The sequence below is a fragment of the Canis lupus genome, chromosome 16, assembly GCF_003254725.2.
Source record: "Canis lupus dingo isolate Sandy chromosome 16, ASM325472v2, whole genome shotgun sequence".
NCBI lineage: Eukaryota > Metazoa > Chordata > Mammalia > Carnivora > Canidae > Canis > Canis lupus.
The window spans coordinates 36657656-36678547 of NC_064258.1; the positions used below are offsets into that span (position 1 = coordinate 36657656).

The window sequence follows — 20892 nt, forward strand, 5'->3', positions numbered from 1 at the left end:
TCAGGGGGGAGCCCGCTTCTCCCTCCCCCTCTGCCTGCCGCTCCCCCTGCTTGTGCTCTCTCTCTCTCTGTGTCGAGTAAATAAAATCATTTTAAAATGAAAGAAAGAAGGAAAAAGATGAAAAAGAGTTCATCCCACTTAACTTCTGTTGATTTTGTTAAAAAATCATAATAAAACTTTGTGTTCTGTTTTTCCACGGAAGCGGGGGTGGGGGGCAGGGGGAAAAATTAATATGGTAGTTTTTAATGCCAGAAATCTTGAGCCCGAGTAATTAAGAACAGAATGGACACAAGGAGACCGTGTAGTGGCCTACTACAGCTTCAGTGAATGCAGTGCTCTGTTCATCAGGCCAAATTTCTGCTTCTTCAAGAGGAAGACTGATGGCCTGTGTCCTGCACACGAATAGAAAATCTCCAACAGAAGAGCAAGCATTAGCATTTAAAGCTGGCTTTTCCCTTCAGTTGTGAAACATGCTTTCGTCTTGTTTTAGCATGGACTCAAACATAAAAATAAATAAGTAACCTCGGGACCATTCAGTCTTGAATGACCCATTTCACTCTAAATTCATTTCTGTTCTTTGTCGGTTGATGTTTCTAATTAGAATGTAGTTTTAAGTTTACGTTGCCACACAGAAATGCCAGTCTCGTGATTTTTAATGACTACAGAGGATCTTGTCTTCTTAGTTTGTCATAGTTTTTAATCATTTCTGCATTGTCGGACATTTGAGAGGGTTACCAAGTCTTCACTGTTTTATAAATAGTGTTGCTACGAGCAATCATTGTATAGTTTTTGTTAGAGAGAAAGCCTACTCCCTTGAAGCAAGTTCCTGAAAATGGAAATATACCAGGCCACATGTATATGTGTCCTCTCTCTGCTGCTGACATATTTTCTGTAAATGTAGCTCCTTTTTTTTTTCTTCTTTTTTTTACAACTGCCACCAACTTTGGAATTTATTTCTTGTTTGCTTTTGCTAGTGATGATAGATGTGTAATGAATCTAATTTTTTTTTTCATTTGACATTTTCAAATCTCTGGTGATGTGGTGTTTTGCAGGCAGGTAAGTTACGGTCTATTGCTTTACTATAAAGAATCTGGTTACCCATCATATATTTGCATATGAATTCTTTATCTATTTAGAAAAGCTTTTCAAAAAGAATCTTATCACTATAGTGATAGTATCAAGAACTTACTAGAGGCCAGACACAACATTTAGTACTTCTTGTGTTATCTAATTTAAATAATCACAATTATCCCGTGCCCAGGACAGTACACTGTGGTGGTGAAGAGTGGAGTCATAGCGTTCAGGGTCCAGATTTTGGCACTGCTACTTCTTTGTGAATGTTGGTGAACACTTAACCCCTCTGAGGCTCACTCTCCTGAGGATAAAAATTGTACCTACTTTGTAGGGTTGTCATGAGGACTAAGTGACGTTATACATTTATAGCATCAGCACATAATAAATACTCAATAAATGTAAGCTGCTACTGGGATCATCATTTTTTCTTCTGGGGTTGATGTGTGCTGTTCACCCTGACGTATATAACAGCATAATGATAAGGTACATGGTAGTGAATATTACCAGGTGTTCTGAGATCGTGTTCTCCATTCTTTGAGGCCTTTTCTGGCCCTGCAAATCAGCAGTAGTCTGTCCTTCTCATTGTTCCTCTAACATTTCATAAGTGCTCAGGATCACACAGGACTATAGTTCTTTTTATGCATGTTTTGCTCTCTCGGTTGCTGGGACCCTCCATATCAGAGGCCTTGCCTCAGATTCCTGTATCCCCTGCATCTCCTCACACACTGTAAGATCTTCCTATTTAGATACTCAGTGAGTGGCTGTATTTTGTTTGGTGGTTTTTTTTGAAGATTTTATTTATTCATTTGAGACAGAAAGAGAGTGTGTGCATGAGCAAGGGGGAGAGGCAGAGGAGAGGGAGAAGCAGACTCCTCAGTGAAATGGGAGCCTGATGTGGGATTCGATCTCAGGACCCAGAGATCATGACCTGAGCCCAAAGCACATGTTCAACTGTCTGAGCCACCCAGCGCCCCTTTGGTTTGAAAATCAAGTTTATGTTAAAGAAATTTGAGACAACTATCTTCCATACTAGTAGACAACACTAGTGATGAAACCATTTGTTGTAACGTGATACATTTTTTGAGAAGAAAAAGCTATTTTTCTTATTTTTTTAGTCTAACAACAGAAATCTTAGCCATTTCTTCAACCCTAAGAATACTGGCACCACGCAGTAGCTTGTTGGAGTGTGTGGACATGCTGAAGATTGTGAACCGTGAGGCTTACTGTTCAGTTTTCTGCAGCATCAAGTGAATTTTCTATATGTGTGAGACTGCTCAGTGCCGAGAGCTTTCATGCTGCTTTGTGGTTGGCAGTGCCACTGGGAGTTGGACCCAAACAAAACCAGTTAGACCTGGTTCGGTGTGATACTAGGAAGCTGGGCTGGTTGGGGGTGGGGGGCACTAAAGCTGTTAGTTTAGTAAAGATTGGTAATGGATGCTTAATAGTCTACTACAAATTATTTCAACTCTGCCAAACTGGTCTGCTCACTAAAACTGGCCAGGGAGCCAGCTGTGCCAGGGATGGGTGCCTGAGTGAGGGCTTGACACCTGCAGTTCTGTCCTGGGCACCCAGGCAGCTGAAAGAGGCCTGTGTGAATTTCCAACCAGGAGAGCATACTCAGGGAAACCAGACAAGCCGAGTGTATGTTCAGGCCTTGGCAGTGATCTTGGGACAGAAAGTACAAATTGAAACTGTCACATAAGGAACCAGGGGAGAGCAGTCCAGGACCAGGGCATTAATAGGCCTGGGGTGTTCAGTGCACCATCTTGTTCCAGTCCCAGTCTCATGATGTATGGAGGTGGGGTTGGTTTAAAGATGCTCAGTTATCTGTGGGACTTGAAGCAAATCCATTAAACTCAAGGAGTTTCTGACTGATAAAGTGGTGTTTGGACCAGACAACTTCCAACTTTTCATCCAGCTCTAACGTGCTGTTTCTTTGGTTCGTTTTATTGCTTGGATAGCATTTAGTGTTTACATTTTTAACTTGCATTTTTATATTTTGGAATCTTTTCCTAGCTGTGTCAGAGTATAGCTCTGATACCCACGTATCCATGATATAAGCTAATCATGCTAAATTAACTTTTGCAGTAATTGGGTGTTGACAGTTGTTTGGTTAAGAACTTCAAAGTATATTCAGTCCATATTGTCCAAAACCATATGAAAATTCTCAAAGCAGGAAATGAATGTCTTATCATAAAACTACAAATATGTCAATGCTTGGTTCCTTATTTAAAAACTGTTTTTAAATTGCTCCTCTAGGAGACATAAAGAAGCAGTTCCCACTCTAGGAGGTCTCAGACAGTGGTGGCAAAGAGTAAGCCCCCCAAAGATGACTTCCCAAGGTCACATCCCAGGTCTGCCACTTGGTAGCCCTTGACTCAGGGTACACCACATAACTTCTCTGACAATTATTATCCTATTTTTAAAATGAGGATAACCCTTAGAGAGACATTACACAGATGAAATAAGATGTACATTTAAAGCTCTCAGTTCAAGTGCTGGCACATGGGCCTCCTTTATCACTGTGAGTTCTGCTGAAAGTGAGGCATTTAGAAATGGTATTTTGAGGCAAAGGATTTTTTTTTTATTATCCTTTGTCAGCTTCACTTTGGAGTCACTGGAATTTCAACGGTTATACAAGTGGTGGCTGCCAAAGAGTTGACGTTTTATTTTCAGTAGCATCTTTCCCTAGTTGGCATACGTTTTACGTCCTTGGTTTGGTTTATTTAATTTCTAGATTTAAGTAGGGGGATATGGGCAATAACAGGTACCATCCTCAGCTAGAAGCTAGCGATCGCCTTTTCTCTGAGCGAGAATAGGGAGCTGCCAGTTAGTAGCCGAGGTGAAGGGGACACTAAGGAATGGAAGTCATCCCTGCTCTTAGGGATTTAATGATCTACTTGGAGAGAGAGTGTATCCGGGACATGCAGAGCACACAGATTTCCTTTGGGTATTGTGGTAATCCATTAGGTTAATTGTCTGTTTTTACTAGACCCCATTACTCATAACATAGTATTAGGCTGGTGCTTTCAAATCCCCACACATACCTACGTAGGAAATCCTCCTCTTGCCAGTGTGAAGCTGGGCTGTTTACCTTGCTGACAGCTTTAGTCCGCTGCATTTCGAGATCATTTTTGCAGGGCTTTGTTGAAAGGCTGCTACATCTGCCCGAATCCCGTCTGCCCTGAATGCTAATTACGAACACCTCCTTGGCAGGCCTTGCTTCTCGGGCCTCTAGGGATCCTGGCTCAATTTGCCAGGACATCTAGATAAAGATCTCTGGAGTCAGTCTGTGAAAGGAAGGTGAGGAAAATGCTGGTAGAGGCTGTCTTTGTCTGGAACGATGGCCTTTTCGCCACAACCACGAGAACGTTCTCCACGGTGATGCAGATGAGAATTTAGGCAGTGGAGTGGGAGCAGCAGGGCCAGTTTTGTGATTCTGGGGTGTGTATTTGTTCTCTGACTCCATGTCTGGAGACCCTTTGCTTCCTCACTACCTGGCCCTCTCCCTGCTGACCCCCAGCCCTGAGCCCTGAGCGAGCGCTGTATTACTCTGTCACAGGGTCCCACTGGTAAGGTACGTCTCACGAATGCATTTTCTCTCTCTTCCTGCAGGGGAGTTGCTGAGTCAGCCCAGACCCGAAGGAGTGGCAGAGATCATTTGCCCTAAGAACGGCAGCGAGCGAGTGAATGTTGCCTTGGTTTACCCACCAACACCGACTGTGATCAGCCCCTGTTCTAAGTGAGTGTCACACACGGTAGCCCCTGCCTCTCACTCCCAATCCTGCCTCAGGAGTGGTGATAACAAAAAGCGAAGTTAAATTAAGTACCTTCCAGCAAACCTTGAACACTCTCCCAGGGCATACCTAGATATCTAGGGGACCACGGACACCATGATTTATGTAGCAAACTAGGAATTATTTTTTTCTTGTTTATGATTTTTTTTTTTTTTTTTGCTTTGCTGGTAAAAGAGCATTTAACAGCCTTATTGAGCTATCGGTCATTCACATACAATACAGTTCATGCATTTAAAGTATGTAATTAATTGGGTTTTAGCATATTTGTAGGTATCTGCCTCCAAAAAGAGCATTTTTTTAATGGATAGTGAGAACAATGAGGGCCCATTAAGTAAGAAAAGCCTAAAGAAAATCTGTAGTGGATTATTTTTCTCCATAGGTCTCTGATTCTCAGGCCTTAATAATCAGTAGCTGTGCAGATCGCTTCCCCTAAATGGACTTAAACACAGAAAATGTACATGCCTGAACTAACTTTTGGATATAGTGTTAGCTTAGCATTATACATCTAACTCATCCTGGGTTGGGTTTTTTTTCTTTTTGTAGTATTAAGAACCAAATAGGCCACTGCTGAACTGAGATGAAATACCTTTTCACCACAAATCTTGAAAAGTAGAGGCCACAGTTTTCTTGGAGCAGATCCTGTTATCTGGGTGATAGGGGCGACATGACGCAGACAGCAAAGTATTCAGGGAGCAGACTTCCATTTTTTTTCCTACTTGACCACATAGAATTTTTTTCCATATTATATATATATATATATATATATATAATATGGAAAAATATATTTTTTCTATATTTTTATATTTTATATATAAATATATATAATTTTTATTTTCTATATTTTTATATTTTATATATAAATATATATAATATATAAATGCTTTTATATATGTGTGTATATATATAAACATTTTATAGGGAGTTTCTGAAGTTTGCATTTGAAAACAGTGACTTGTCCTCCTCATCTTGAGACACTTGCCATGAGGCTGCATTGCAGAAAGTCTTGTGCAGGAGGAGCTCCTGCCTCTGTCCTGAAGTGTCCATTTTCCTGACTTTGGTGTGTCATCTGCAGGGCGAGGGATTCAGTGGGTGCTCATTCCTTAGCCACTGCAGAAGTGTGCTGCTCCATTCCTCAAACCGGATGACTCATTAGAACATCCTTACTTCATCTTTGCTGGAACATATCTCTGAATGCCCAAGGGAGAGTCTTATGCACCGCTGCATATTCAGAATGCTGTTTTAGCAAACCTGCACATGGTCTAATTCATCACTAATATGACCGTAAGACATTGTGAAATCTCAAAGCACTTCTTAGGATTAGATAGTAACTTCATATTAACCAGAGCATCCTCTGTCCCAAACACAGCACAGGACAGAAATGTTACTGTTTTTTGGTGTCCATTGGTCTCTTTTTTCAGGTACACGTAGGGAAAGGATAAGGGGATTTACAGAAGTGGCAGGCAATGACGTGGAGAGAAACAATTTGCAATATGCTTTGCATTGGGGTAGATTTTCCTGAGCCAGCACAGATGTTAACCTCTTATTTTGCCATGCCATTTAAGAGGTGAGATAGAGGTAGAGGTTAAAATATCCATTTGCACAAGAAGCCACTGTGGCACCGAGCCAGCTTTATCAGTGTTTTCCCATGGGCTTCTCTCTGTACTGCCACAGAAAGACATTTATACCAGCCTGGAAAAAAATGCTATCAGCCCCTCTGTCACACTTTATTATACCTCAATGAATAAGCAGCTTGAAGGTCTTGGGTAATCAAAGCCACGTAGCCTCAAACATCTAGATGCTGGAGAGAATACCTTTAGGGATTGAACTATTTTTGACCTAGCTGTGTGAATAGTTTTATTTTTAAAATGGATTGTGTTTTTTTTTAAGTCTCATACAATGGACAGCAGGTCTGGAGTGTAGTCTTAATTCTAAATGAGAGAATATCCATGAAAACAAACATACGTGCAGGCCAGCCCTGCCTGGTAGAGGTCTGATTTATATGCTGATGACAGGGTATTGAAAGTAAGGAGATTTGGGGGACTGATGAGGAAAACTGTCACAGTGGGTGGTTATCATGTTGTCACAGCTTGGATCTGACTCTGACAGTTAGGCTAGCAGGTGCCAGCAGGCAGGAGGAATTGGGAGGCTGGGCTATTATTGCACTGGCTTCTCAACTCCAACCAAGTTATCTTCAGCAAGTCATGGTAAAGTGATCTTTTACTTCTCTATCACCCCATAAAAGGCAGGGTAGATGGTGGAGATGAGTCTTTCTTAATCAGAGATATATATCAGGATTTCCAGGGGGACCAGGCAGGCACTGGTCTGGAAAGGTAGTCCACCTGCTGATTGTAATGTATGTATGCTGGACTTTCTGAACTCTGGGGTCCCCTCCAGGACTCTAAAAGTGGACTCCCTCGCCAGTGGGCTTTATCTTTGGCTATAGAGCCTCACTCCAGTCAGTAACCAGTTGTCAGCACCAAGGCAAAGCTAATCCATGCTACATGGATCAGTATTTTATTGCACAAATCAAGAAAGGATTGAGGATCACAGGAGCGCTCTTAATAATTATGTCAGGACAACAGACATCAGCCTGAAAACTCTTCCAGGCCTAACAGAATAATCACCCTCTATTCCTATGTCATTGATCTAGATCTCATGGTGTTTTTTGAAAAAGACAATCCAAATTCCTTAACTCCTCTCATTTACAGGTCAAATCAGAGACTTGTCATTTAACTTTAAGCCTGCCTCTGACAGTGTATAAAATAATGGTGCTGCCATATCCTTTATAAAGAAAAACCACCAACAACTGTTACTTGATTGGATCTTCCTTATAAATCTCAAGCTTTTCTATTTCTCATTTAAAATTTTTCTGTGTTTTATTTCCCTATGGGGAGACACAGAGAATAATAGTAGTGATTTTTTTTTTTTTTTTTTTTTAAAGAAGATGATTTACTTTGATCATTTGTTTTGGTGATTGGCGATTAGGGTCACCACCAGCTTTCCATTGGGAAGTGGTTAGAGGTCACATGAATGAGATGCCTCGCCTCTGTCTCACCCTCTAGGAGGATACTGAGGAGCTGAGTGGCTTTTTGTTCTCTTTGCTGACTACCAGATAGAAATGTGAGTCATTCCATACTTGGGTTCTCCTGGGCTGATTTTCAAGGACATTTGCTTTTGAGATGAGATGAAAATTCACCTAGTAGCACATCTGCTAGATAGCTCCAAAAAATTCTGACCTCCTTAAGGATACACATTCTGTTTGGTACATTTTAAAAATAATTCAGTGATTTCTTTATGACATATTTATTATGTGGTCCATAGCCATCACCACTATCTAATTCTAGAACATTTTCACCTCTCTTAAAGGAAACGTGTGCCCGTTTGCAGCTACTTAACATCTAATACAACACCTAGTTCCATGCAGTCAAGAAATTTTTTTGTGTCCCTTTCAGGAATGGCTTTGCCGCCTGGTTGCACTGGTATGAAGCAGATTTGTGAGTTTCAAAGAAATTCTTATAAAGTGTTCTTCTTGGCTATGAAGCAGATTTGTGAGTTTCAAAGAAACTCTTATAAAGTGCTCTTCTTGACCTAATTCCGTCTAAAGGCAGTGAATTGCTTATACCCACTGCCAGCCCACCATTTATTGGACAGTGAAGGTAAGGGAAGGAAGATCAGCCTCCTTCAGACCTTTTTGTCTTTTTTTTTTTTTTTTTTTTTTTTTTAGTATAGGTACCAATTTTTTAAAACATAAACTTTATTTTATAGAGCCATTTTAGATTCACAACAAAATTAAGCAGAAGGTACAGAGATGCCCCCTGACCCCCTAGCCCCCACACACCGCAGCTCCCCCACATTGACAGCTGTCACCAGAGTGGTGCATATGAAACACTTGATGAGGACACACTGACACATCGTCGTCACTCAGAGGCCACAGTTTACTTCACACTCCATGTGCTTGTGTATCCTCCATTATAGTATCAAAACCAATTTTTGGGGCACCGGGTGGCTCAGTTAAGCATCTGCCTTTGGCTTAGGTCATCATCTCGGGGTCCTGGGATCGAGACCCACAGCAGGCTCTTCACTCAGCGGGGAGTCTGCTTCTCCCTCTCCCTCTGTGATCTGTCTCGCTCCTGCTCCCTCTCAGATAAATGAATAAAATCTTAAAAATAAATAAAAAATAAACACCAATATTTCCATTGCCCTAAAAGTCCTCTGTGCTCCATCTGTTCATTCCTCCCTTCCTCCTTAACCCTGGCAACCACTGATCTTTTTTTTTCCAGCTTTAGTGACATATCATTGACAAATAAAATTGTAAGATATTTACAATGTTCATCATGGTGACTTGATACACAATACATTGTGAAAGGGTTCCCGCCATCCAGTAATTAATCACCCCATCCAACATCTCACATACTCATCCTTCAGAAATTCTGAATGGTCAGCCTAACTGAAGTCTCAACATCAAAGGGATACTGAGTCTTGGACATTACAAATCATTAAGAGGCAAAACTATACTTTCAATGGGGAAAGTAAAGAAAGTAGATTCATTTTAACTTATTTTTTTTACACTTTTAGTTGTGAAATTCTGTCTTTATCCTGCTGCTCTGCATGTTGAGACACTTAAAATTCCAGTTCAGTAGGGAAGCGTGAACCTCTTTAGACGAATGGCAGCTCACTGTTTGCTCTGTATTCTTAGGTATCCTATAGAACGTTCCTCTCTCTCATTTCCAAAGAGGAGTAGACCAACCCCACTTCTACCAAGTAATGTATAGACTCAGTAAAGAGAAACTGCCAGATGACCCAATTTATCTACTTATTTTCATTTAAGAGACAGAATCCAGTAGGTTAGCATATAAAAATGTTTTACCTAAAGGCATACTGAAATGCAATCCACATTCTTCCATGTGGTTTCTTAATGGACTGACCCTTAAACATACAGGAAATAGGACTCTATCATTTTTATTTCTTGACAACTGCCATTTCTCTGGTGGTGGTACGATGTGTGTCTACGCTCCATGTGGAGTGGCCGACCTGACGACGGAGGTAAATCCAGATTGGGGCAGTTCGTGTGTTACAGATTTGGAAAACATGAGCTGGTTTGAAAATTGTTGAGCTAATAAGCTTTCTGCTTTTCCAGAAAGTACGACTAAGGATGAAAGGCAGGGCCGAGACACTGCCTTTCAGAACTACCTTTTAAACTTGGGTTATTGCATAAATACCGTAGTGTCCCCAGTCAAGCAAGACCCCAGTAAATTCAGTTCCTTACTGTTTATCAGTAGTCCCAAAGATAGAATGATTACTTCCATAGGAATTTTGGCAGTTACATTGTTATGACAGAAGGATATTTAAGACCAATTGAAATTGCCTTTTATAAAAAGTAGTATGAAGAATCTTTATCCTTTATCTCATCAGATAAACAGGGAAAATATGTTTAACTGCACTTGACATTTTCTTTCTTTCTTTCTCTTTCTTTTCTTTCTTTTTTAATTTTTAAAAAAAATTTTTAATGAAAGCAATGGAGCAACACGAATCTGGCTTTACAACGATGAAGGATCTTTCACTGACCACGGAGCTGTAGAACATGAAGGGTGGGGATGGTATTTCAGGAGAAAAGGAGCTCAATGTGGAGGTGGCCTGTGGAGGGTATCACAGTGATTTGCTTTGTTTTTGGAAGGAGTGAGACAGCTCATTGCCTCGCTACCTTCACAGGCCAGGAGAAATAGTGTCTCTTGGATTATTTAGTGCCCCACCAGCCACACTGATACTAGAATTTGTTCCCTCTCTGCTTAGGTATCTCCATACTTTCTTGGAAAATTAAGTGGAAAAGATAGTGCTTCTTCCCCTTATGTCATCATTTTTTACTGTATCCAATCTGTGACTTTAGGAGCACCAATTGATTAAGGGTAAGTGTCTGGGAAGCAGAGAGGGTTTCTTAAATAGATAAGGGCTTCCTGAAGACTCAAAAGTTTAGGGGAAAATAAGGGTGGGGTGGGGTTTGGGATGAAGAGATCCTACACAGCAGTGCATTTCAAGTGTGCGAATCCTTTGCTTATCCAGAAGCCTTTGGGAAATTAGAATAAGGAAACTGCTTGATTCTTTTGCCTAAACTTACTGTGATATTATCACATGTATTAGTCATCTTTGTTCCTTGCTGGAAAAAAGTCATTTAAAAAAATATATTATGCACGGACATCCCATTAGGAAAATCTCGAATGGAGCAACACAACAAATTGCTTTTAAAGGTAGTGTTCACATTTATTTTCTCAAGGCAGTTCGGGCTCTGGAGTTAAACTACCTGAGTTCGAATCTTTGCGATTTGTTAGTGCTGTGACTATAGAACTGTGTCCGATGCAGATTCCAGAAAACGGTTGTCCCCGTAGGGTGGTTGTGAGCATTTAGAGAGATCATTGCAAGGGGAGCAGTTGACATGATTCTTTACATGGAGTACACAGCGCTCAATAAACTTCGGCTGCTCTTTTCTCTACCAAGAATGTTAGTGGTGTACGCTGTGGGTGGCATATCAAGGTAATCCTAAAAAACAAAATTCCACAATACACATCTGGATCCTAGAATGAAACAGGCTCACTGACTTGCCTCGGAGCATTTAGTTTATTAACTGAGGTGCCTGCCCAACGAAGGTCAACATGTGTGCTGGAGGGACGCCTGGGTGGCTCAGTGGTTGAGCGTCTGCCTTCAGCCCAGGATGTGATCCTGGATACCTGGGATCAAGTCTCGCATCAGGCTCACTGTATGGAGCCTGCTTCTCCTCTGCCTGTGTCTCTGCCTCTGTGTCTCTCAAGAATAAATAAATAAAATCTTAAAAAAAAAAAAAAAAAGTGCTGGATAGGTAGGAAAGAATGTTGGCCCACCCTCTCCTTCACCCAGTGAGGATCTGTGTGTAAGGCCACCTGCAGTGTCCTAACTGCATCTTCATGGGAGAAAGAGGAGATGAGTGGTATTGTTTCTTTCCTATCATGATCACAAATGCCTGTGGTGTGGTGCCCCTCAGAGCAGAGCCCCCTCACTCATTTGCTCCTAACAGCCCCATGGGGCACACAGGGCAGGGAGCTCTGGGCTCCAGACCAAGCTACGTGCTGATAATCGCAGTTACTGAGCGGCACAGCACAGCCTAAAACTCACATCGTGGCTCCCAGATCCCGTGCTATTTTCACACCAAGTTCTTACTTACATGCTTGTTTTAAAATGCAGGGGAATAATAGAGTGTTGCAGGTATGGTAAGGCCAACAGACCAGGAAACGAGTGCCATTGAATAGATAGTTTATGACGGACTGTGCCCAAGAGGAGGGTGGGTGTCAGGCCATGGGTGGGGGGCTCCTGGGGAATTGCTGGGTGGGGCATGAGGCAGAGGGGCAGGAACTGGGCAGAAGCCTGTACTGTGTTCTCCAAGGGAAGGTGCTAGCCGGGCTGAGCCAGCATGAGTAGTTTCAGCAGGCTGTGGGACGGAGGGCAGACCCTGGGTGTCTGGCAGGTGACCCTGGAGTGAGGAGGGCAGAGAGCCAGTGGCCTGCTCTGTCAGAGCCTGATAGAGGGAGTGGCTGGGGTGTATGGGGCGTTGGTCTTATTGAGAAGTGCACTCACATTGGAGCTGTTGACTATCTCCGGGAACTGGCCATTGTGGGGAGGACAGGCCCTCTAGGGCCAGCAAGGGCCCAGACGTCAAGCAACAGCCTAGGCCTCTGAATACCTTGAAGAGTCATGCTGTGTCCCAGGAAGAGCAGGTTCAGTACCCCGAGAGGATTCTGGGTCTGGGCCCTCACTCTGACCTCTCCTTCAGCTCCAGAATTCTCTACCTGGCGTCCCACTGCAACTCCCTGGGATGTCCATAGGCTTCATAGGTGTGAGTTGCTGTCTTTCCCCTCAGTGCTCAGCCTCGGTCTGTGCTTCCCGCCTCAGGGAGTGGCCGTGCCATGTACCCACTGGCCAGACCAGGAGTCGGCCAGCCGTCACGCTTCCCTCTCCTTCCTCCACCCCTGCAGCCTTCCACTGACACCTGTTCTCCCACTTTTGCAGTGTGCCTTGACATGGGCACATTTGTTCAGACATCTTTCTCCTCGGCCTGTGCTGTCATCTAGATGCGCCTGTCCCTACCAAGATACCTGTGATTGAGTCTCAGCTGGCCTCCGTCTCTCTAATCTTTTTTTCCCTTCAAACCAATATTATCTTTTAATGACGGACCCTGCCATTTCTCTCTCTAAAAGCCTGTTGGTGCTTCCTGGTGATTATAGGCTTGAGTTCAAACCCCTGGGCATGAATCACAGACCCCAGGCACCCTGCTGACATGTGTGACCCACCCTGACTTTGGGGGAGGTCAACCATACTGCAGGCCTGGCTGGCTCTCAGCCCATGGCTACCTGTGCCCCCTCCACACACACACACACACATCTGGTGAAGACCCATTGTCCCTACGGCCAAGGTCATGTGTCAGCTCCTCTGAGACGCCATCTGCAACCCTTCTACCTGTAAGCATTCATTGCTTCACTCCTTATATTCCGCTGTGACGATAACAGTCTCGCAGTGTCCTGGCTATTTCACCTGTGACTTTTTCATCACATCTTATTCACTATTCCTGCAGCAGGGCTTAGCTAAGGATTTGCCCTCCACCAGGCATCGCGCCAGGTGCTGAGGCTGCAGAAATAGCCAGACAGACCCTGCCCTCACGAATCTAATAGTCTCTTTGGGGAGAATGGGAATCAGAGACATAACCAGACAAACTCGTGAGTGTCTAATTACAATGAAAATATGATCCCTGCCACAGTGAGTGTATCAGCAAAGTCCCCTGAGAAGAAAGAACTCTACCAAGAAGGATCTGGAAAAGTGCGAGGAAGTAGCATTTGAGGTAGACCTTCTGGGATGGAGAAGCAGTGTGAGGTGAGGAACGTTGGTGATCTGATGGCTCTTTCCTTCCCTAAGAGCCTATACACACAAAGTGGTACCAATGTGGAAATATACTCAAAGTGGTTTCCCTTTTCCCTCTGGGTGCTCTCGCTTAGACATTCTCGCGTTTCTGTCTTACGTGTGGCTCAGGGGACAGCCAGCCAGATACGACTGCCTGCATTTCCGAAAGCTTGTTAGATTCACTGAGAAAAACATTTGCACGGCGCCTCCCCCTCCCAAGCCCAGAGCTCAAACCGCCAGAGGTAACTGCTTGGTGGAGGCAGGAGTTTTCACACTGCCATCCTCTCTACAGTTAGAGTTATTATACTATTACTTGAATTTGAGGCACTTTTCAAGACTTTCTCTACTGGGCAGTTTACTAGAGTAATAGGCCTGCAAAAAGCCCTCCTGGCTGAGTGCCAGAGAAACAGGAAACTCTCCTAGGGCCCCCAACGTCCCAACCCCGCTCTGAGCTGTCAAGCGTGCTTTGGAGTCAAATAACCCTCGTTAAAGGCTGGCCCTGTTGCCCACTGATGTGTACCCACAGGGAAGTTCCTTAACCTCTTGGAACCTTAATTTCCTTCTTGGTGAATGCCGAGTAGGATGGAGCTTACTTCATGGGTGCGTGACGCATTGAGGATTAATCAAATAATGCACTGCAGTGAGTGGTGTGATTCCTGGGGTGTAGTAAATAGTCAGTACCTGGAAGGTACATGTTTTTGGTCATGTAACTAAAATACTCTCCATAAAATCAAGTGGCACCGAGAGAGATGGAGGGGGGAGGATATGCATGTCATCATAGGAAAGCCCGTATAAGGGAGGGGGACCTTTGACATTTACCCCCTAACCATTTGTCTGAATCGGATGCCACCCTGTTTAATTCAATGACGATGCAAGAGTTTCTTCATTTTCTATTGATCTAATACCAGTTTTTAGTTTGACCATCTTGCCTCTAACACTTTAAGGGAAATCATGCCTTTTAGGCCAGATCAACATCCTAAACTCAAAGTTCTCACTTTTCAGTATAGAGTGCTACTCCTGGGGGGTTATTCAGCGTGTGTGTGTGTGTGTGTGTGTGTGTGTGTCCCCATGGATGTTTCTTGAAAGGACCCAGGGCTATGGGTAGAGTTTGGGGTTCCTGATTACATATCTAATTCAGCTATGAAATGACAATGGATTAGGTGAGTTTTACTGATTACTGTAGTTCCTCTCTTTGTCTGCACGTCACGTCACAAACAGAAGTATTTGACCAGCTTTCCAGTGAAAAGACACTTTCCTCTGTAGGCTTATTAGTTGCCCGACATTTACATTGTTTTTTTATAAGGAGTTCCAGAAGTAGAACTTAAAATCTGCCAAAAAAAAAAAAAAAAAAAACAGTTCCTATGATCACTTCCAGGTCTTATAGTTGAGAATATCGTTCTCTGTCCCCTTTTGTCATTTCTCTGCTTTCTTCTCGTCCACCCATATAGGAAGAACGTTGGTGAAAAGCACAGAAACCAATGACTTCTATGGCTATGGAATTTCCGTGGAGAAAAGAGAGCATCAGAACTCACCTGGATCATCTTTCATACCTGGGAAACCCTCCACACTCCCACGCGTGTTCCGTGAACTTGAGTGAATAGATGTTCAGGGTGCTTGCAGAGGAGAGAGCACACCTGGCGCATAGATGAAGTGGGGAGGGGCAGGGGGACGAAGGGAGAGAACATGGAGCAAATGTTTTACAACCTGAACCTCAGAACTGTGATCCTCCAAGGAGAGCGCTACTTGAAGAAAAGAAAAAAAAGTCGAATGGCTTCTCAGGGATTTTGTTTTCTGTGCACATAAAAGCCATAGTTCAGTACAGGTGGCCGTGTTTTGAGCACTCAGATTTCAGTTCTGTTAAATGTGAAAGAGGGATCGACTGACCGTTCATTGCTGTTCCGTAACTAGTGTAAAATATGTATATGTTTATCTTTATTTTTATAATATGCAAATACATTTAAATTTATACAGTTTGATGCTTCTAGCGTTAGTTAACACTGGGTGCAATATTCTGCATGAGAACTGTGCCAAGATGGGGCTGATTTCTTATTTTAGCGTAAGACCTTTTTCATTCTTTATTCGTTAATCCTTCTGAGATTAAAAAAAAATCTCTCTGCCCGTGGATTAAGTGTTGCGGTCATAGAGGTTGCCGATAATCAGCAAGAACCTTCAACGTGCATATCAGGCAGTGTGTCCTCTCCATCTTTTAAATAATGGTCCCAGCCTGTAAGCCCGTTTGTTGGTGGTGGGCAGGCTGGTGGGATTCCTGTTTTGCTTTGCCCGCACATCTGCTCATGCCAGGTGGAACCTTCCCTCTCCGGCCTGGGATTCGCCTGGGCTGCGTGTTGACAGCAAGTTGTCCCTGAGCAATGTGGTGACGGAAGCCTGGTGTTAGGATGCTTCAGGGGAAGGGGACAGAAGAGTCAACAAACGAGTCCATGGAAAACCTGAGTCTTTCATAGCTTAAGATAATCAGGAGTCGGTTGTGAATGGTGCAAAGAGCTTTGCTAATGAGTACTTTTTTCTCCCTGCTACAACAACAGTCTGTGAAATTTAGCAGAGCCCTTTGCAAGCCCTCCACATCTGGCTGTCAGACCTTAAGATAGTGAGTTGCCTAACTGGAGAGCACAATCCCACATTGGTTATTTATAAATATAGAGCCTCTGACTGGATGGTCTACTGGCAAGAACTAGTAACACCATTGTTTTTCAATCTCCACAAAGTAAAACGTGCAAAGCAAAGCAAATTGCTCTCTCATCTACTTGGAATTGGGGCCAAACGGTATCTGCTGCTGCAGTAGTAACACGTTCTTTGGAGGATGTAAAGGACTCTGTTTGCAGCTGCCTCCCTGTGTGTTGACGGGAAAATGTGTAAAACACACTGTTTCTCGCCAGTGTAAGGCATGAAAAGTGAGTCAGCCGGTAGTATTCTTTTACTTCTTTTATAAAGTATTGACTCTTGCAATGCCAGTATACAAAGTCTCAATGTATTTTTAAAAGGAATGACAAACTAGCAAGCGGCTGCATTGTGAAAAATCCTAAGCTGATTTTTGTAGATTTTTCTGCCCCAGGAGTCGACTTCACTAACTCCAGAATCTCAGTTAAACAAATGTGATTTCTCATGGTCATAAAATCAAATGGGATCAGACTATTTCTGCATTTTTGGATACTTGAATATGGACACCTCAGTTTTGAAATTTCATTTCCTTTTAGAACACAGTCACAAGATCACCGGCTTAATCCTTTTGTCACAGTTCTTGTGTGAGTGTGTGCGCGTGTGCGTGTGTGCGTGTAAGCCGAATGGTAACATTTCATTGCTTTATGGACCATTGAATTGTTGGGCATAGGAGTTTTGTAATTGGCACGAGACGGTTCTCAAACTGTCAAATTAACTGACTTTGACTAGTCTTTTGCAAGGACTCTTAAGGATGTGACTTTGGGCTAACTCCCCAGGGGACCATATTAAATGGAAAAAAAAAAAGAAAAAAAATGCTCCTTTGGGTGACATACCCTGCAAAATGTTTGTTATTACTATGAACACAAATGCCCACATTCTTAATATCTGCTATTTTTTGACAAGTGATGTTTTGTGCTGTCATCTGAACCCTAGAGAAGCAGTTAAGAAGAAATTTCAGTGTCACATGTGTTTTGGCAAAAAGGTCATCATGATTGAGGGTCATGTGACCAGAAGAAGCTCCAGAAAAGCTCGAGCCCTTGCTTCAGGGTGGAGGGAGGGTTGGAGATACAGAAAATACTCTGCTCCACAGGAAATTTCAGTGTCTATGCAGACAGTTCCATACCTGGGAAGGGAGACTCAGCCGGCGGAGGCCGACAGGCAGTTCACTAAAGCACAAGGGGAGTCTTTTCAGACCAAGTTGTCCCTTGCCTCCCAAACAAACGCCCTTCGAGTTTGTTATGGTTTCTATTCCTGCATCTTGTGGTATCAAAACCACTTCCTGGAATTGTAAAAGTGCTGCCAGAATAAATGTTTTTTTTTCCCTCTTCCGAGAAAAAAAAATGACAGTGCTCATATTTGACATTTGTGCATTGGACTCTTTTGAATGAATAAAAAGGAAAGGGTTTGGTATAATTCCTGCTGGGGCGTGTGTGTGTGTTCTTTGTCATGCCACACTTTGTAAATTGTGATTGTGGTCTCCCCTTTGTCTTTACTGGGCAGAAATTTAAAAAAAATCAAAAAAATTCAATAAAAATACAAAGAAATGGTTAAGCAATTTATACTTGCAGAGTTTAGTTATTTTTGTTTCTTGGTTTCTTTAGTTTCAGGTATAAGAATAACTTTTATATATATATTTTAAAGATTTTATTTATTCATGAGAGGCACAGAGAGAGACATAGAGGAGGAGCAGGCTCCCTGCAGGGACCCCGACGCAGGGACCCCGGGATCACCACCTGAGCTGAAGGCTGCCGCTCCACTGCTGAGCCACCCAGGCACCCCTGACTTTTACATTCCTAAGTCACTTTTGAGCTGCAGGAGATGGACGGTGGCTGCACTGTTTGGGGAAAGTCTTCATTTTGAAAATGATGAAAACCCTGCTTCTTCTCAGACCAGAGATTCAGTGCCCGACTAGCGGCTCTCTCTTTAACCAAATCCTTTATCAGGGATCTGCGATCCTCTTAAACCTAGGAGTCCACCACACGTTGCAGGTTCCCCTTTCCTGATCTTTCTTTGCGGAGGGAGCGGAGCCGGGGGGCGGGGTTCTCAGCAGAAGGCCTGGCCACCCCTGCTGCATGACTACTGTCCTGGGCATGGGGAGGCGTCTATATTCGCAGACCTGCCAGTGCTGGGTCAGAGGCTCCATTCCCTGTCCCAGCAGACAAGCTGACACTGTGGTGGGCCATCAGAATTTTCCAAAGGACAGCGGAGCTGGCCGTGGGCCCCATAGCCTGTCCTCCAGCCCTCCCTCCTGCTAGAGAGTAGTACAGGGAGCAGAACTCATCCTTTGGGGCCTAGTGGGTTTTTTGGTTGTTTTTCTGTTTTGGGGGTTTTTTGTTTTGACCAAGAAACTCAGAGTTCTCAGCGTCGCTGAGCACAGCACAGGTACGCAGGTGTCCATGGCAACTACGCTGTATGATTCATCACCTCTGTCTGTCATTCCCTGTTCCCTTGCAAGCAGTTCCTCCTACCTGTGAGGTTTTTTTTTTGAAGATTGTATTTATTCCTGAGACACAGGCAGAGGGAGAAGCAGGCCCCCAGGATCAGGCTCTGGGCCGAAGGCAGCGCTGAGCCGCCCGGGCTGCCCACTGTGAACTTTTGGAAGTTGATTCCCAGATTTGCTTTGAATACACAGTGCTCCCGAGGTGGGGGCTGCTCTGGCAGTTAAATTCAAAAGCCCAGGGGTTCCCTTGCTCCTGGCCCCGGCGCCCAGTGGTAGAGGGAGGAAGGGCCTCAACCGCTGGGACAGGACGTTCCTACACGGAGTAGAGCGGGGATGCTGAGTAGCTGCAAGAGGCTTTATCAAGCAGATGATTCTTGCAAGTTATTAGGGATGGCAGGCAGGAGACCGTGCACTGGGCAACAGAAACCCTGTTTGAATGTTTCAGCTCAAGAAGTGTCTTTTTCATCTTTAGATACAAGAAATGTCCTTGGAATGTCTTTGAATGATTTCACTCTAAACACTGGGACTAATTCAGTGTTTCTCCAACTGCTCCATGAAGCATCCTATCTCCCGAGCTATCATGCATGTTCCCCTGTAAAGGAGTTCTGAGGTCAAATATGTTTGAGAAATGCGGCATCAAATACTGAGCTTTTGCTGCAGGCCTAGGAGGAGCTCTCAGGGGCAGATACACAGCGAGAGCGGCCGAGGGGGGAGCAGACCTCCACGCAGCATTTCTCCGTGTAAGAGTGCGGAAGGGGGCCTTTCCTGAGTCGTCTGCAGATCCCCTCTGCAACCAGGTTTTCCAGGGTTCGGGGTGCGCCCCGACAGTGCTAGGTGAGGCGGGGGTGTGGGCCCTGTGGACTTAGCATCAGAGGAGCAGCACTTCTCCAGCGGCCTTGATGTTAGTAGGAGGCCGGATGCAGAGTGATGAAGAGCGCTGACCCGACCGCCTCCATGGGCATCCTGGCTCTGCGGCCTACGCTCCTGGTGCCCGTTTCCTCGTGCGCAGAATGGGCCAAGCCATCCACGTCGTCCAGTCGTTATAAACATCAAATGAGGGACATTTGGTGGCTCCATGGTTGAGTGTCTGCCTTCAGCTCAGGGCATGATTTGAGGGTGCTGGGATTGAGTCCCGCATCAGGTTCCCTGCAGGGAGCCTGCTTCTCCCGATGCCTGTGTCTCTGCCTCTCTCTGTGTGTCTCTCATGAAGAAATAAATAAAATCTTTAAAAATAAAAGTAAATAAATGTCAAATGAGATTCTGTAAAAGGACTTATGACAGTGCTGGGCGCTGGTGAACACTAATCAAATACAACTAAGCTCATTCTCTTTCCTTCCATGGTTCCCCTTTTTACCAAGAAAGCAGACCTGAAGTCTAAAGACTGAGTCTTTAATAGTACCTACCTGGGGGGGCTTGGCATGGGGGGGGTGGAGAAAAGAAAGAAACAGTACCTACCTAGAATTTTTCATAATTCTTGGTTTTATCATATTGGCAAATTGGTTATTGGCCCTAGTGATAAAAATGTCTGCTTTAAAAGGAAGTGCATTTAGAAAGGAATACTTTAATATATATTAGAAAAATATTAAGTGCATAAATGCAAGGGGGATACAGACAAAAAGTGGTGAAAATATGGCAGAAAAATTAAGAAAATGGTATGTGAATGTCTGGGTAATGTCATGGAGAGACACAATCTAACACAACCCATGGAGAGACCAGGAAATTGCCCCGTGAGTCTGGAAGACCCCAAAGCCTTTTTATTTATTTTATTTATTATTATTATTTTATTAGAGAGAGAGAGTGCACATGAGCAGGGGGAAGGGCAGAGGGAGAGGGAGAAAGAGAATCTCTAGCAGACTCCTTGCTGACTGCAGGGCTTTATCTCAGGACCCTGAGATCATGACCTGAGCTGAAACCAAAAGTCGATGCTTAACCAACTGAGCCACCCAAGCGCCCAGGGAAGACCCCAGAGCTTTGATTTTTTAATTTAAA

General features: G+C 43.8%; 1 protein-coding gene across 3 annotated transcripts in view; it reads left to right on the forward strand.

Moving 5' to 3' along the window:
- Positions 1-18022, forward strand: part of MFHAS1 (multifunctional ROCO family signaling regulator 1) — a 97205-nt gene extending 79183 nt beyond the window's left edge. The window contains exons 2-3 of one of the 3 annotated variants that reach the window (XM_049094614.1): positions 4690-4816; positions 10662-10819. In XM_049094614.1, coding sequence (XP_048950571.1) covers positions 4690-4816; positions 10662-10689 — 155 coding nt within the window. In that variant the 3' untranslated portion in view covers positions 10690-10819. Of the gene's footprint in view, positions 1-4689; positions 4818-10661; positions 10820-15235 lie in introns of those variants that run through there. The other 2 variants (XM_025478236.3, XR_007402552.1) reach the window with 2 other exon arrangements.
- The last annotated feature ends 2870 nt before the right edge of the window (positions 18023-20892 follow it).